Raw genomic sequence first — 15,513 nt, 5'->3', positions numbered from 1 at the left:
CTTTGCATCATGGCCTAATCTAGGGGTGTGCATCCAAGCCGGATCTTTCCAGGATTTAGTCTGAAACCCAGAATCTGGATTAATCCAGGAGGATAAAATAACTTCTTACAGATTTAGAACCAATTATAGATTCAGTTATATAATCGGATATCCGTAACCTGTTACATTTAAAGGAAAGGGCATCAACGATTCAGCATTTTGATTTCCTTCAAAACTTCCATGCCTGACGAAACCCTAGATAACTTCATTACTTCTCTCTCTCTCTCTCTCTCTCTCTCTCTCTCTCTCTCTCTCTCTCTCTCTCTCTCTCTCTCTCTCTCTCTCTCTCTCTCTCTCTCTCTCTCTCTCTCTCTCTCTCTCTCTCACAAAACCCTAACTTTTGCTCGCAGCTCGATTCATCATCGTTGGTGACTAGGCCATCGGTTTTGGTCATAGCTAAACCCTTGGATCTAGTACTTTCTTTCAACACTTCCCCCATTTCTCTCTCTCTCTCTGTCTTTTTGTTTCTTTTTCTCACTCTCTCCCCAAAAAACCTAGCATCCCTCAACAAAACCTATCGTCGCCATCCCCCCTCAGACAAAGGCAAAACTCTAAGATTCACTCTCTCTCTCTCTCTCTCTCTCTCTCTCTCTCTCTCTCTCTCTCTCTCTCTCTCTCTCTCTCTCTCTCTCTCTCTCTCTCTCTCTCTCTCTCTCTCTCTCTCTCTCTCTCAAAACCCTAACTTTTGCTCACAGCTCGATTCATCGTCGCTGGTGACTAGGCCGTTGGTTTAGGTTACTGCTAAACCCTTGGATCTAGTACTTTCTTTCGACACTTCCCCCATTTCTCTGTCTGTATCTTTCTGTTTCTTTCTCTCACTCTCTCTCCAAAAAACCTAGCATCCCTCAACAAAACCTATCATCGCCATCCCCCCTCAGACAAAGGCAAAACTCTCTCTCTCTCTCTCTCTCTCTCTCTCTCTCCTTGGTCTCCACTTCGTGTCCTGTTATAGAAGCGAAGTAAGCTTCTCACAAATCTACCCAACTTGGCTTCCTATCTTAGCCATGTGAGCTTCTCTCGCTTTTTAGATGTAGATATGGATAGATTAGATCTGGGTTTAGGTTTTTGTTTGAGTCCATATTCATTTGATTTGTGAATTGTGGTTGCCATTCTAGATTTGAACATTTTATGGGATTTTTGAAATTTTGTTTCATAGATTTGGTGTAGTTTATGGAAACCTAGTTGGATGTGTGCTTTGTGTGAAATGTTTCTGTCCTGGTTTTGAAGTTCTCTTAGATCTCTTGCATATAGGACTCCTTCAGAATGATTTGAATCTATTCTAAGTTGTTTGTTCTGTCCATTCTATTTCTCGATAATCTTTTTTAGTTCTAAATCTGAATATGGGTTTTTATGTTTGTGTTTAAATCTAGATGCAGTTTGTCAGTTTGCCCACATCTGGGTTTTGTGACTTTGATTGTACTTGAAGGTTTGAAAAGTATATTTTTCATTGCAAGTATGTCTACGAGTCTTCTTTCTATAAATTTCTTGCATTAAGTTATGTTCAAACAATTAAACATGCTAATATTGTAGTGACTTGCTAGGTATTCTGTTGGGGTATTCATAAGCTGACATCGGAAAAAACTTCTTATAATATCTTAATTGCTTTTTGGACAAGTGAGTAAAATAAAGCTCCAGCAGAATGTTTTGATATTTAAATCGAATGTTGTATTTTGTTTTTATATTGAATTTGAGTCACCAACCTTAATAATTACTACCTTTCATCTTCAGAACTATTGATAGCTCTCATTGGTTTTACGGTACTGGATATATATATACATATATATGTATATACTTTTGATCGAAAGATGGCATAATCTTCTACTCATTCCCCTAGTCATCAATTAAGGTATTTAAAGTAATGATTCATTGCTCAATTTTATGGAGTACGTCGTCATTCATTGTTTCCATCTTTGAATCTGGACATTACATAATTGCTTAACCAATCATCCCAAGTTTATAAATTTTAAATAGGAGCAATTGCCTCCACTCACTTAAACTTGGGATCCTTTTTGTATTTTTAATTTCTATATTTGCTTCTTTGATATTACTACTTTGATTTGAATCTATATGAACTTTTTATCTTTAGATCTATTTAATAATCGTTGGTTAATTTTCCTTGGTTCACTTCTACCTACAAGCTTCAGGTGCAATCTAAATCCATATAAAACTGTGTTATTATAGAGAGATTTGAGCTAGTGGTCATGATGGGCCAATCCATATTTGATGAGATTCTTCAAGACAATGGAGCTACCTTCAAATCTGCAGGATGAGGGCTCTCAATCATGGGTGGCATTTCTAATATGTGCTTTGTTTTCACAACCTTATTTTTCTTTTGGATTTTTCACATTTGTTTTTTGTAAAGTTGATGTTTTGCACTGTGATGTAAACAACAATGTAATATGCAGTGTATTGTGTGTGTGTGTGTGTGTTGATGTTTATTATTAATTAGTTTGTTTTATAAAAATTTGAATGGGCAATAAAAAGTTTAAAATGCCTATCATTGTATTTTAAATTCATCTTACCTGTAGAATTACTTACAATCATTCTCATGACCTCCCTACTATTTGACAATGATGCTAACAAAATTAGGGCTAGAATCTCATCATCAAACTCAATCTTGATTGACAACAATTGATTTGTGATATTATTAAAATCATTCAAATGTTGGACAACAAAATTACCTGTCCAATTCGATGGCCAAAGTACTTGTTCTTCCTTTCTGTTTAGTCTTCAAAGAATGTAATAATTCATAGGCAATTATCACATTATGAGTGATAAGCCTATTTGGAATAAAAGCACTTTTGTTGCTTGAGACAATGAGGTGCAGTACATGCTTCAACCTGTTAGCTAATACTTTGGAAACCAATATATACAAAACATTACATGGACTAATAGGCCTAAATTGGTTAACAATAAAAGGCTCTTTTACTTTAGGAATTAAAGCAATAATATTAGAATTAACTCCCAAATCCATCCTACCCCCATTGAGAAATTGTAAAATGGTATCACATACCTCATCCCCTACAATATGCCAATAAGTTTGAAAAAATTGAGCATCATACCCAACAGGACCTGGGCCTTTAGAGGTGTCATTTGGTGTAGTGCTTCTTTTATTTCCTCTCTAATGAAAGGCTTTTGCAATCTATTATTCATGTCCTCAGTCACCCTTGTGTCAATACTACTTAGGCAGCTATTCAAACCTTCATTAGTTGGTCTTGTGGAGCTGAAAATATCTTTGAAATACCAAGTAAATGCATCTACAATATATGTGTGGCCTCCCATTTCCTGCCTTGCATCTATCATGAATAACTCTTATTTGATTCTTTTTTTGTCTTTGGGTTGCACATGGATGAAAGAACCTAATATTTTTGTCTCTAATCTAGTACCAGTTCACTTTTGCTCTCTGTCTCCACTTGAGATCTTCTTGTTCTAAAAGTATATCAAGTTCCTTTTGTAAATCTTTGATAGCAGCAATATTCTGAGGGCCCTCAACATCTTGCATTTTCTTGAGCTCTTCTGTTTTTAGCAGGATTTCCTTTACACAATCCACATTCTTCCCCTTACTCCATTTCGTAAGCTTTTGAGCACAGTCATTAAACTTGTTCTTAATCTTTTCCCAATCATCCTGCCCATCCACCACCTTACTCCACCCTCCTCTGATTACTTCCTCCCCCTCCACATCCATAGTCCATTTTACCTCAAACCTGAAATTATTATTTTTTCCCAAGGTATAGGTATCTTTTCTATGACAAGTCAATAATATTGCCCTGATCTGATCTTCTTGCAACTAAGGTTTCCACACCATACCTCTTAAACATATTTTTCCAATGAGAATTGGCTAAAACATGATCTAATCTTTCTTTTGTATGATAAGAGCCTATTTGTCTATTGCTCCATGTAAACCTTTCCAACCCAAATCATGCAGGCTATTACAAAACATAGCATGCCTAAAATCCTCCATTTATTTTTCAGGTCTTCTTTTGCCACCATATTTTTTATGAGAAGCCAATATCTCATTAAAATCTCCCATGACACACCAAGCTTGATTAAAACTTGGTCTAATCATAGAACCCTGTGTAATACCACTGATGCTAATCCTCCTGCTCAGTAACTAATGTATGAATGTGATATTGCGAGTAATTCACAAGTTCTAATTCATACTCCTTCTGCCACAACATAGCTAAACCCCCTTTCTTTCCCAGTGGCTTGACTAAAAAGCAACAATCATAACCAAGCTTCCTTTTAATTTGATCAAAACTAGAACTCCTTAGTTTTGTCTCAATAGAAAAAATTAAGTTGGGTTTCTTTTCTCTGACTAACAAGCAGAGATCATGAACTGCTCAAGGGTTCTCAAGCCCCTAATAGTTCCAACTCAAGTGTTTCATAATGTTTGGAGGGGTTGTGGTATAGCATCCGCCATTGCACTTGTCACCCTAATGTCATCTTCCACAACTTCCAATTTCCCTCTTTTCATGGAAACTTGACAGTCTGAAAAACTTATCTCATCCTCTAGGCTTCACTTTTTGTTGTGCTTCTCATTACTATATTGATCCTCAACCTCCCTACAGCCTTAAGTCCCCTACTGCCTAGCCTTCCTTTTCCATCCTTGAGTACTTATTCTCTCATTCTAAACATGTACCATAGTTCTCTAATTTGTCACCTGCTCTGTCAACCTTCACAGTAAAATAAGTAACGGGCCTTTTAATTAGATCCACATGCATTGGACTAGTTGAGATTGGCTTGGGTACACAAACCATATACCTCTCCCTCAACTGTTTTTTGAAAACCAGCATACTCATAATCATTAGCCCTCTTTTCCTCAACCACCTTATCTTTTTGTAGCCCTGGATCAGCATCATCATTTACACTTCTATCCTGGCTATCCTTTTTTAAATTCAATATCGCATCCCTATCTTTCCTTAGATTATCCATAGCAACAAGATCTCATGTTTTCTCTCCCTTAACCTCCAAAATAATCTGCATACTACCCATCGGAATATTCCTCAACTCAGGCTCTTCCCCCCCACCTCCTTCCTCCACCCTTGTTGATCTGATCTAGTTCATCTCTTTTGTCCATCTTTACTATATTGATCAGCTTGCTTTCTTTCGAAAACTAAATCAACACGTAGCCACACTCCAAACTGATCTTGAATAGCCTCCCATTCTCATTGCTCACACCCTTACAACCTTGACTATCATGCATGATTCTTCCACATTTAGAACATAGGTTGGGCTACTTCTCATATTTCATTGGAATTCACATACTCGACTCTTGTACCTTAATCATTCTACCCCTTGCAATAAGCTTATGCAAACTAATCTCCACCTTAATTCTCAAGAACTGTCCTCATCTCATGCCATCATCATTAACATCAATGTCAAGCACCTTTTCAAGTGAAGAACCAATCTGATTGCCAATCTCTTTCTTCATACACGCAAGCGACAAGTTATATAACTGAATCTAGAAGGCCTCTAATTTGAAGACTATGTGTTTAGGGGATACCAAACCATCAAATGTTTTTAGTTCAAAAAGGTTATTGTCAAACAACCAAGGCTTTCCTGAATACACTTTCTTCATATATTGTAAAGTTGATGTTTTGCATTGTGATGTAAACAACAATGTAATATGCAGTGTATTGTGTGTGTGTGTGTGTTGATGTTTATTATTAATTAGTTTGTTTTATAAAAATTTGAATGGGCAATAAAAAGTTTAAAATGCCTATCATTGTATTTTAAATTCATCTTACCTGTAGAATTACTTACAACCATTCTCATGACCTCCCTACTATTTGACAATGATGCTAACAAAATTAGGGCTAGAATCTCATCATCAAACTCAATCTTGATTGACAACAATTGATTTGTGATATTATTAAAATCATTCAAATGTTGGACAACAGACGTAACTTCTACTATTCTCAAATTGAGCAGTTTTTTCATCAAATTCACCTTGTTATTTGCCTATGATTTTTCATACAAACCTGACAAAGCCATCTTGAGGTCCATCGTGGTTCTCTCCTTAATAATGTTGTGCACCACTAGTCTGAATAGGGTGAGCCGAATAACCCCTAGAACCTATCAATCCAACAGATTCCAATCAACATCGTCAATGCTCTCCAACTTTTGTCCCAATAGAGGAAGATTGAGCTTCTTCCCCTGAGATAATCATCGATATTCAAAATTTATGTCATTGAACTTCTCAATTCCAATCTTCACATCTTTTCCTACCATCCTACATCCCCGAGCCCCAAAACCTTAGATCTCCAATACTAGTTGTTGGAAAAATATGCAACCCAGCCATGGAACTACGACAGCGAGATCGACAATAAAATTAATGCAAAAATACAATAATCAATCACACAATCACATGACACAAGATTTACATGATTCGGCAACTTGCCTACGTCTGCAAAGCTACAGGGATTTTAATTTAGAGGAGATTATAAATACACAGTGAGTTACAAGAGCAACACTACTCAAAAGTCTCAACTCTCTCTCTAGGGCTTTTTCTCTCTCAAATGCTCTCAAAATGCCTCTTGCCTCTTCCTCTCTCAATCTAATACAAAACATATGAAATAACATTCATATATAGGCCATGGCGTGAAAAATCCTATGGAGATAAACTTAGGGTTCTTTGCTCGAAAGGAGTGTCAAGCGCACTATGAGTTAACAATTTGTGCAACATTTGTTCGAGCCAACCATCGAGTGCACCTCAAGTGAACACTAAGGTTGTGCTTCACTCGAGCCCACTATCATGTGCACCTCGAACGAATAATTTGTATGAGCTTCACTCAAGCACTAGGTTGAGCGATAGTCAAGAGAACAATCTGCCTGGTGCTTTTCAGGTCACAAAACCAAGTTCCACACATAAACCAACAAGTACTAAATTAGCCTCCTCTTCATACCTCCACTATATTTTCCAGCGTCTTTGTCACCGACCCCTCCACTAAAAAGATGGACACTCTTTAGAGATTCTTTCACCGCCTGCATCGACAAAATTGGGAGTAGAAAATAGAAGTTGAGTTATACTGCAGAAAAGAGCCAAAAAACCATTGCACTCCGCTCGTGGTAAGGCAAGAGATAAGCCTCTCACTGCAAATTTTGAAGGGTTTCCATCCTTTCTTTCCTGGATACACTTTTTTGAGGTTGTCAATGACAATGGCATGACTCGTGTTTGGTTCAAGTAAAAGTTGCCCGACCTTCTCCTTCTAGAGGGAAAAAATGAAAAAGGAATTATGTGGAAAGTATTAATTTTGTGTAGTCAACTCCGCATCAAGTTGAACTCAAAACAACATGCGAGAAATAAAAGAGGATAACATCACTAAACAAGAATGCAGCCTTCAATCTGTCAGTATATAATAACGTAACCAACGTCGGCATTTCTATCATATTAATTTTTCTTTAAGCATGAAGAGAAATTAAAGTAAATAGAATATAACGAGAAGGATAATGGAATTCTTTAATTTGTATGAGTGCTTTATTAATGGACACTATGATCAATACCTACAACTGTTGAAATTCCACCTAATAAGGGATCTACAAAGTCATTAGAACATTATGCATCTGCAACATTTTGGACCAGATAGAGTACTAGATTTCCTTCTACCGATCGAAGGAGTGCGTATTAATGATCCCCACCAAAACTATATCAACAAACGAAGACTTTTTCGAAAGATTAATTTGCAAGAGAAATAGAGGGATTTTTCCACTTCTAGATGACATACAAGTTTATCTATATAGCATTCAACAAAAAGCACCACAAACCACTCAAAAACTACATACATTTAACCCTGAAAAAGGAAGGCATTCACATGCAAAATATAGGCACTTACTTGGGAATATATGATGTATCTTGAATGCAGAACTGGAAAAGAGAACCCCCTAAACTAAAGGCCGAGTTCCAAAGATGAAAATGTACCCAATTACGACTGTAATCATAAAAATTCAATCACGCACACACGTTAGCAGCTTTCTATTGCTTATAGAAAAAGCAAAATTTGGAAACATTGTAGATACAATTAGAAAGGCCAGTGAAATTTGCAAGTTTACTTATATGAAACAAAACACGACTTGGACGAGGATGTAGTAGTCATTCAGTGTGAAGAATTTTAAACCTGCAATAGCGTGAAAATAAGCATATATAAGAAATCAATCATCCAGTACACGGCCCATCACACACGCCCTACATGCATGTATGCATTTGCAAACAGGATATATTTTAGCAATGAAGAAAGAATTGTTGCAAATTTCTGTTGCAAAAACCCATTTTTGACATTTGCCCAGCGCCACCCTGCAAAGCTCATCCGTCTTCCCAGGGCCGCTCCTCCCCCAAGCGCATTTAACATAAACTAGCGACACTACGTTGATGGAGCTCTCTTTCGCCACCATCCCTTGGAGGGCATCGTAGGTAACATTTTAAGGACCAATCTCGTTTCTTCTTGTGTATTGAGAGAGGTGAGTTTTTGGTGGTTGTGAGATGGGTATTGCGGCTTAGAGCATGGAGTGTCGAAATCATTTGCATTTCTAACATCTTCTTGTGCCGTCATAAGTAATTTGTTCACATTTACACAAAAAAATGGAATTTTTACAAACAACGTCAATCTCTCTCTCTCTCTCTCTCTCTCTCTCTCTCTCTCTCTCTCTCTCTCTCTCTCTCTCTCTCTCTCTCTCTCTCTCTCTCTCTCTCTCTCTCTCTCTCTCTCTCTCTCTCTCTCTCCACTGCAATGGTTCTTGAAAATTAAGTTCGTGTAATATTTCCAAAACTCTGGAGAGCTTCCAACGGACGTGGTTAATGGTCCAAAACTTGAGAACTGACATTGCTACCGAGTGAGGCTCTCAGTGCTTGAAACTGTCCAAGAAAGTTTGAGGATTAATGGTTTTCATCTTTGAATTATTATAGTTCTGCTTCTTTTGAATTATTCTCTTTAATGCTTTAAAATTATGTCTCATTTCTTTGAATTATTCTCTTTGAATTATTCTCATATTCCTTTTCTTTTTTCTTTTTTTTTTGGGTCCTTTGGGCTTGAATTATTGGTTGTTGATTGTATTTTTCTTTTTAATAATTTTATTATTGGTTAATAGTTATATGAGGATTATGGTTGCATCTTTATGATAAATCATAAATGGGTTTTCTGTAGTTTTGATGAACTTGCAAATTGACTGCCCCAGATTTTACTAAATGATAGATGTCCTGAGTGGCATGTGTGAGTTCCATGAATTTTATGTTAAGCAAGCAATATATGCATGCGAGTTAACCCGAAAAGTTGCTACCATTGTATTCATCTGTCATATATGAGTATTTTTTTTTTTTAAAAGAAATTTGGGGATCGAGATCAGGCCTCGTTGGGATTTTAGGTCATTTGAAGTGGCCTTTAAATACATGAGTTCATTCTATCTACTGCATGTTATGTGCAAGTGGGAACATGAATTCAAGGTTTATTCATTGAAGATTCAATGGTTGTTCTTTACTAATTACGTGCATGTGTGAATTCACAGATCTTGTGTTTGATACGAATATACTAATTAAGGTGAACCTCATTTGTAAGACTTGTTTCGTCCGATGATTAGATCTTAGTTCATCAGCGATGTGTATCTTAAGGAATTAGATACGATGACTACTGAATCAGCTCTCCCCAGCTATAGAATCCTCTTTTCAGGGCACTCAGTGATCCTATCTGGTTAGTTGCTATTGATATAATATGGGCTTCTTTTTTCTGTTCTCATAAGGGTGTGCATTCCATCCACTGCTATTGTTGAATTATCTTAGCAGCCAAACTCATGGCTCTTATTTGCTGTTTGATGCTTACAAGAATCTATGCCATACGGTTTTCTTTGATGGATAATGAATGTTTTATGTTTAGGGAAACAAATTTGAATTGGACAGAAAATATGTTTGAGAAGAAACCTTTCTGAGACGTATTTTTGTTAAAACACTTTTGGTACTTCAGTTCATTAATCGTTAAAATCGAGATTAAAACAAAGATGAAAGGGGATTTTTTTTGTTGTATTTTTGTGGAGATGCAAAGTTTTAATTTTTGTACCTCTTGTAGAGGCTATGGCGTAGTTTGTGGAGATGTTGTGTTTAATATGTTTACCTCTGGGAGAGGCTATGGAGCTATGCCAAGGCTTTGATCACTAGCTAACATGCAAAGGTCTATTTTCTTTCCTTTTTATTTTGAATCTAACAAATTTACTAATCTTTAGTTATGTGGGAAAGAGGTAATGATGGTGTTTTTGTCAGTCCAAGCCCTTTTTCTGGTTTATTGTTGGAATGAACTTATTTTTCTAGCTTATGAGACAATCTAGAACAATAGAGTTGCACTAGATGAAATAATGCAATAATGTGGTGTTAACTTGGTGAAGATATGTAATTATTGCATTCTTGGTTTCTCAGAATGTATTAGTCATGTTTTTCATGATTGATGTCTGACTGTAACAGTTTGGGGATATTTTTCTGCTTTGTTTGGTTTCCCCTATGATTCTTTTAATATCTAGAAGGAAAAATATGCACTATGCTTTGTTAAGTATTTGTTTATATACTATGTAGGTGTTATTATGGGTTTTTCATAAAATAATTTATCTATGGAATGTGAAACTATGTGATCTAATTCAATTTTCTGCATGACAACCTTGAATTTGGGTGATGACAACCTTGAATTTGGGAAGCATTGTACTCTGGTGCTTCTCATTCAGTACCACATGGTACTACTGTTACCTGTTAGTTATGTTTGCCAACTGGTTCAAAACTGAACATATGGCCTTAGCATTTCTATAGCACATGCAAATCATTGCATATAACTTGATTCTCACAATTTGGTTAAAGTTGCATTTTTTTTCCTTTTTTTTATAAGCACGTTAAAACTCTATTCATGATCAAAAGGCATTGCTCGAGTATATAGGGTGGGTGTATACATGAGAAACACCATTCCAGTAAATGAGAAAAAAGTTAAGAGGTCCTGATAACATGAAAAAGAACAACTAAAATGAGCACACATCTATTGATGATGACAATAGTTCAGGCTTTTAAACTATAGGTGAACTGATATATGCTGTAATATTTAAGTTGCAAAGTTCAGGCTTTTTCATTTGAGTAAGTTGCAAAGTGATGGATTAATGTTTGTCTCGTTTTTCTTAGATTAAAAATACCACTATAAAGAACCAAAAGCTAGAGACAGAAGAGGCCAAAACACTGTTCTGGAAAGGAAATAATAGTTAAAAAGGATTGGAATAGGCAAAAAAAAAAAAAAAAAAAAACCCAGGATTCTAAAACAACAATATCAACAAGATCTAAAACATGATCAGCATCTACTTCCCAGCTAGTAAAACCATGTAATTGCATTCCTTCCTAGATGAACCCAAGTGGATAAGTATTTTGTTGACTTGAGTGTTTGGGTAACAATTAATTGAGTTTTTTTAAGATGAAATGTCAAAATCTACTTCGATCTAGACAAAAGAAGGTGAAGGTCTTATTTTAGGATGCAGATTTGTCATCCATCCTTGTAATTGTACATAAAAATGGCAGTGCATGCATAAGCTTTCTAGTTTTTACAAAATGGATATAGGTTGTGTGATTATAGCTGGAAAATGAAAACCATTTCGTGAGATTATTTTTTCTTTATTTCACACCAAAATTAATTCATTGCATAAGCTAGCTAGTTTTTACACAATGGCTCATGTAAATCTGTCTATATTCAAAGGTTTTATTTTTATTTTTGGTCAAGGCAAGGGGGAAGATGAGGATAGTGGATACGATGGTGCTATACAGATAAAAAGGGGGGGGGGGGGGGGGGGGGGGGGGGGGGGGGGTTATGAATTAGAGTCATTTGACCACAGTAGAAAATTTGGAATGAGACAATGTCAATTAAATAAATGACTTTGTTGGAAGGAAATGACTTTGTTGCCTTTATGAATTTACATAGCTGTTACTTTTATATATTTGTATTACATGTTTTTTTTTCCTTTGTTGCTACAGGTATATACAATGAAGGTTCAACATACAAAAGACACTAGAAGTTGAAAGGAGAATGACTTTTGTAAATAAATTTGGAGTTGAGAAATTTGTATTTCCAGTTGAGAAATTTGTAAAGAAATTTGTATTTGAAGTTGAGAATATGTAGTACTGATAATGCATCTTTAGTACTGACAACTGATGTTTGTAGTGCATTGAAACATAGGTAGTAGCTTTTGTAAATGTACAACAGAGAAAATGCCCGAGCAGCATACAAAATTGTTATGCAATGACAAAAAACAAGAAACTGTCAATTCCCAAAAATGTCGGTGTAATATATGCAATTTTTCCTTCTAGTAAAATGTCTTTTCATTGTTTTGTGAGGAGTTTTTTTATCATAAACTATTCCAGGCTCAAAAATTTGATATGCATAGAGCCAAAGCGGGCAATGTTGTGGTGGAAAAAAATATCCAAATCCTCAATATGTATTTCCCTGCCGCATTTCATCCTACAAACAATTGTGGTGAAAAAAAAAATATCCAAGTCACAAAGTTTTCTAATCTTTTTTAGGGACTTCAAATAAGCTATGAATTACCAACATAGAAAATAAATGAAACATAATTGAATGAACAGCATAAAGTCAACTTAACAGCAGGTTTCAAGAGCCACTTCACAGCAATCTACAAGTCGACACAACCTAGTTCAGTATGTATTGAGCAAAGCCTTCAGGGCTTGGAACCAAGGCTTACAGTTGAAATGAAACAATGGCTGGATAGGGATTGTACAGAAAGGGAAGTGGAGGTGGCTCTCAAACAAATGTCCCCTTTCAAGTCTCCAGGCCCTAATGGCTTTAGTGCAGGCTTCTTCCAATAACATTAGGGAATAGTTGGCTCTAAGATCTCACAAGCAGTACTGGACTTTTTTAAATCAGGAGTTTTACCAAGGGATTTAAACCACACACACCTGGCTTTAATTCCTAAGGTTAGCTCACCTCTTTCAGTACATGATTTTAGACCAATCTCCATTTGCAATGTGGTCTACAAGCTCATCTCAAAGGTAATGGCAAACAGAATGAAAGGTATGTTGGATAAGGTGATATCGTGGAACCAAAGTGCCTTCATCCCCAAAAGGTTGATAACTAACAACATAATGGTGGCTTATGAGGTCCTTCACACAATGCAAACTAAGCAAAAAGGAAGAGAAGGGTCCATGGCAATCAAGCTAAATATGTCTAAAGCCTATGATAAGGTTGAGTGGGATTTTCTTGAGGCTGTGTTATTAAGATTGGGTTTTGGACAAAGATGGACAGAATTATTGATGAAATGCATTAAGTCTATATCATACTCAGTTATCATAAATGGAACCCTAGAAGAGACCATTATCGCCTCAAGAGGACTAAGACAAGGTGATCCCTTGTCACCTTATCTGTTCTTAATATTTGTTGAAGGACTTAGTGCTTTACTTCATCAAGCTGAAAGGAGAGGGCTGATAAAGGGAGTAGTTGTAACAAGGGGGGAACAAGAATCAACCATCTCCTATTCACAGATGACTGTGTTATCTTCTGTAGGGCAAAACTAGTGGAGTGGTATATAATTCATGACATCTTAGTACAATATGAGCAAGCTTCAGGTCAAACTTTAAACAAAGAAAAAATCAGTGTCTTTTTCAGCCCCAACACAAGAGGGGAAGCAAGGGATTTCATTTTACAACAGGTAAATGGCTCAAGGTGCAATGACTATAACAAATATATGGGCCTCCCTACAGTGGTTGGAAGATCAAAGTATAATTCTTTTAGGAGTCTGAAGGAAAAGATATGGAAGAGAATAAATAGTTGGAAAACAAAATTCCTATCTACAGCAGGTAAGGAAGTCTTGATAAAAAGTGTCCTACAGGCTATTCCAGCATATGCCATAAGTGTCTTCAAGTTACCAAATCTGCTGCTAAAAGAGATTGAAGCATTGTTGGCCAGATTTTGGTGGAGCCATAAAAGAGAAGGGAGAGGTATTTACTGGAAAACTTGGAAGTATTTGGGTTCAGTAAAAAATCAAGGGGGCTTAGGCTTCAGGGATCTCAGTTGCTTCAATAAAGCACTTCTTGCTAAACAATTGTGGAGGTTTATGAAGGAACCAAATCTTTTAGTCTCTCGGGTTTTCAAGCAGAAGTATTTTCAACATAGTGATCTTTTGGAGGCCAAACCAAGAGGTTCACCCTCTTTGTGTGGAGAAGCTTATGGTCCAGTCTGGGATTGATAAAGGAAGGAATGGTATGGAGGGTGGGGAATGGAAAAAGCATCAAAATCTGGAAGGACAAGTGGCTACCTCGTCCTGTGACTTTTCAGATTAAGACTCCTATGAATACCTTTGATACAGAAACCAGGATGGAAGCATTGATTGATGAGGAAACTAAATCATGGAAAAAAGAGGTGGTGGCTGCAGTTTTCAGAGAAGAGGAAGCAAAATTGATTCAATCTATCCCTTTGAGCAGCAGAGGGTCCTGTGACAGAAGGATATGGGCGGCTTCAGCAAGAGGGAATTTCTTTGTCAAGAGTGCCTATGTTATGGAAACTAAACTACAGGAAAAAAAAAGCACAGGTGACATCCTCAGATGGGTCTGCTAGTGGTCTGTGGAAAAAAAATATGGGGTCTTAATGTACCAAGTAAAGTCAAAATGTTGGTATGGAAATGTTTTAACAGGATCCTTCCCACTAGAGATAACCTATTTAGAAAGAAAATAGTGGAAGCTAATACATGTCCAGTCTGTCTGAGAGAACCTAAAACCGTAGTGCATGTAGTCTGGGAATGTCCTGCAGCAACAGATGTATGGGGAGGGATTCCACTCTTCAAAAAATGGAAAAGAAGTTTCTATGATTTCCAATTACTATGGGAAGAAATGGTGGTGAAACTAAAACAGGAAGAACTGGAGCTGGCATCTGTAGTGTTCCATCACCTTTGGACAAGCAGGAATGGTCTAATTTTTTAGGATGTGTTTCAGTCTCCCAATACAGTTACTACAATGGCACAGGCTAATCATGCAATGTACAAGGAGGTGTTGACAAATGATTCAGAGAGAACAGCCGGAAGACAAACAAATGAATCTAGTCAGTCTTGGAAACCTCCTGCATGGCCTTTTTATAAATAAACGTTGATGCAGCCTTTGATCAAGTTAGTGGAAGAATGGGAATAGGAGTGGTAATAAGGGATTCAGAAGGGGAACTAATGGGATGTTTGATTGCACCAAAGGAGCATGTCCCTTCGGTTTTCCAAGCAGAAAGTTATGCTCTTGACAGAGCTATGGAGTTATGTATTGAGTTAGGATTGTCACAAGTGTGTTTTGAAGGGGATGCAAAAGCTGTTATAGATGTTGGAAATTCAAAGGAAGAAGACAGTTCATGGTATGGACAGAAGATTGAAGATCTTCAACACATTATGGCAGGCTACCCCGTGTGGAAAATTGTTTTTGTACACAGAACTACTAATGTAAGTGCTCATACAGTAGCTAAGCTAGCAATTAGAGTTTCTAGTGAAAAT

General features: G+C 36.7%; 3 protein-coding genes across 3 annotated transcripts; 2 read left to right on the top strand and 1 right to left on the bottom strand.

Annotated features, from left to right (window-relative positions):
- Positions 1-3,418: 3,418 nt before the first annotated feature.
- Positions 3,419-3,724, bottom strand: LOC122282165. The gene has a single exon (XM_043094119.1). It carries the CDS (start codon positions 3,722-3,724, stop codon positions 3,419-3,421), a length of 306 nt encoding a protein of 101 aa, XP_042950053.1.
- Positions 3,725-13,045: 9,321 nt separating this feature from the next.
- LOC122282163 (secreted RxLR effector protein 78-like) lies at positions 13,046-13,564 on the top strand. Its single transcript, XM_043094118.1, has one exon. It carries the CDS (start codon positions 13,046-13,048, stop codon positions 13,562-13,564), a length of 519 nt encoding a protein of 172 aa, XP_042950052.1.
- A 170-nt stretch (positions 13,565-13,734) lies between these two features.
- Positions 13,735-14,235, top strand: LOC122282162 (uncharacterized mitochondrial protein AtMg00310-like). Its single transcript, XM_043094117.1, has one exon. It carries the CDS (start codon positions 13,735-13,737, stop codon positions 14,233-14,235), a length of 501 nt encoding a protein of 166 aa, XP_042950051.1.
- Positions 14,236-15,513: the final 1,278 nt, after the last annotated feature.

Source organism: Carya illinoinensis, chromosome 11 (genome assembly GCF_018687715.1).
Source record: "Carya illinoinensis cultivar Pawnee chromosome 11, C.illinoinensisPawnee_v1, whole genome shotgun sequence".
Taxonomy (NCBI): domain Eukaryota; kingdom Viridiplantae; phylum Streptophyta; class Magnoliopsida; order Fagales; family Juglandaceae; genus Carya; species Carya illinoinensis.
The sequence above is the reverse complement of the archived record's forward strand: the minus strand, read 5'-3'. Positions and strand labels throughout refer to the sequence as shown.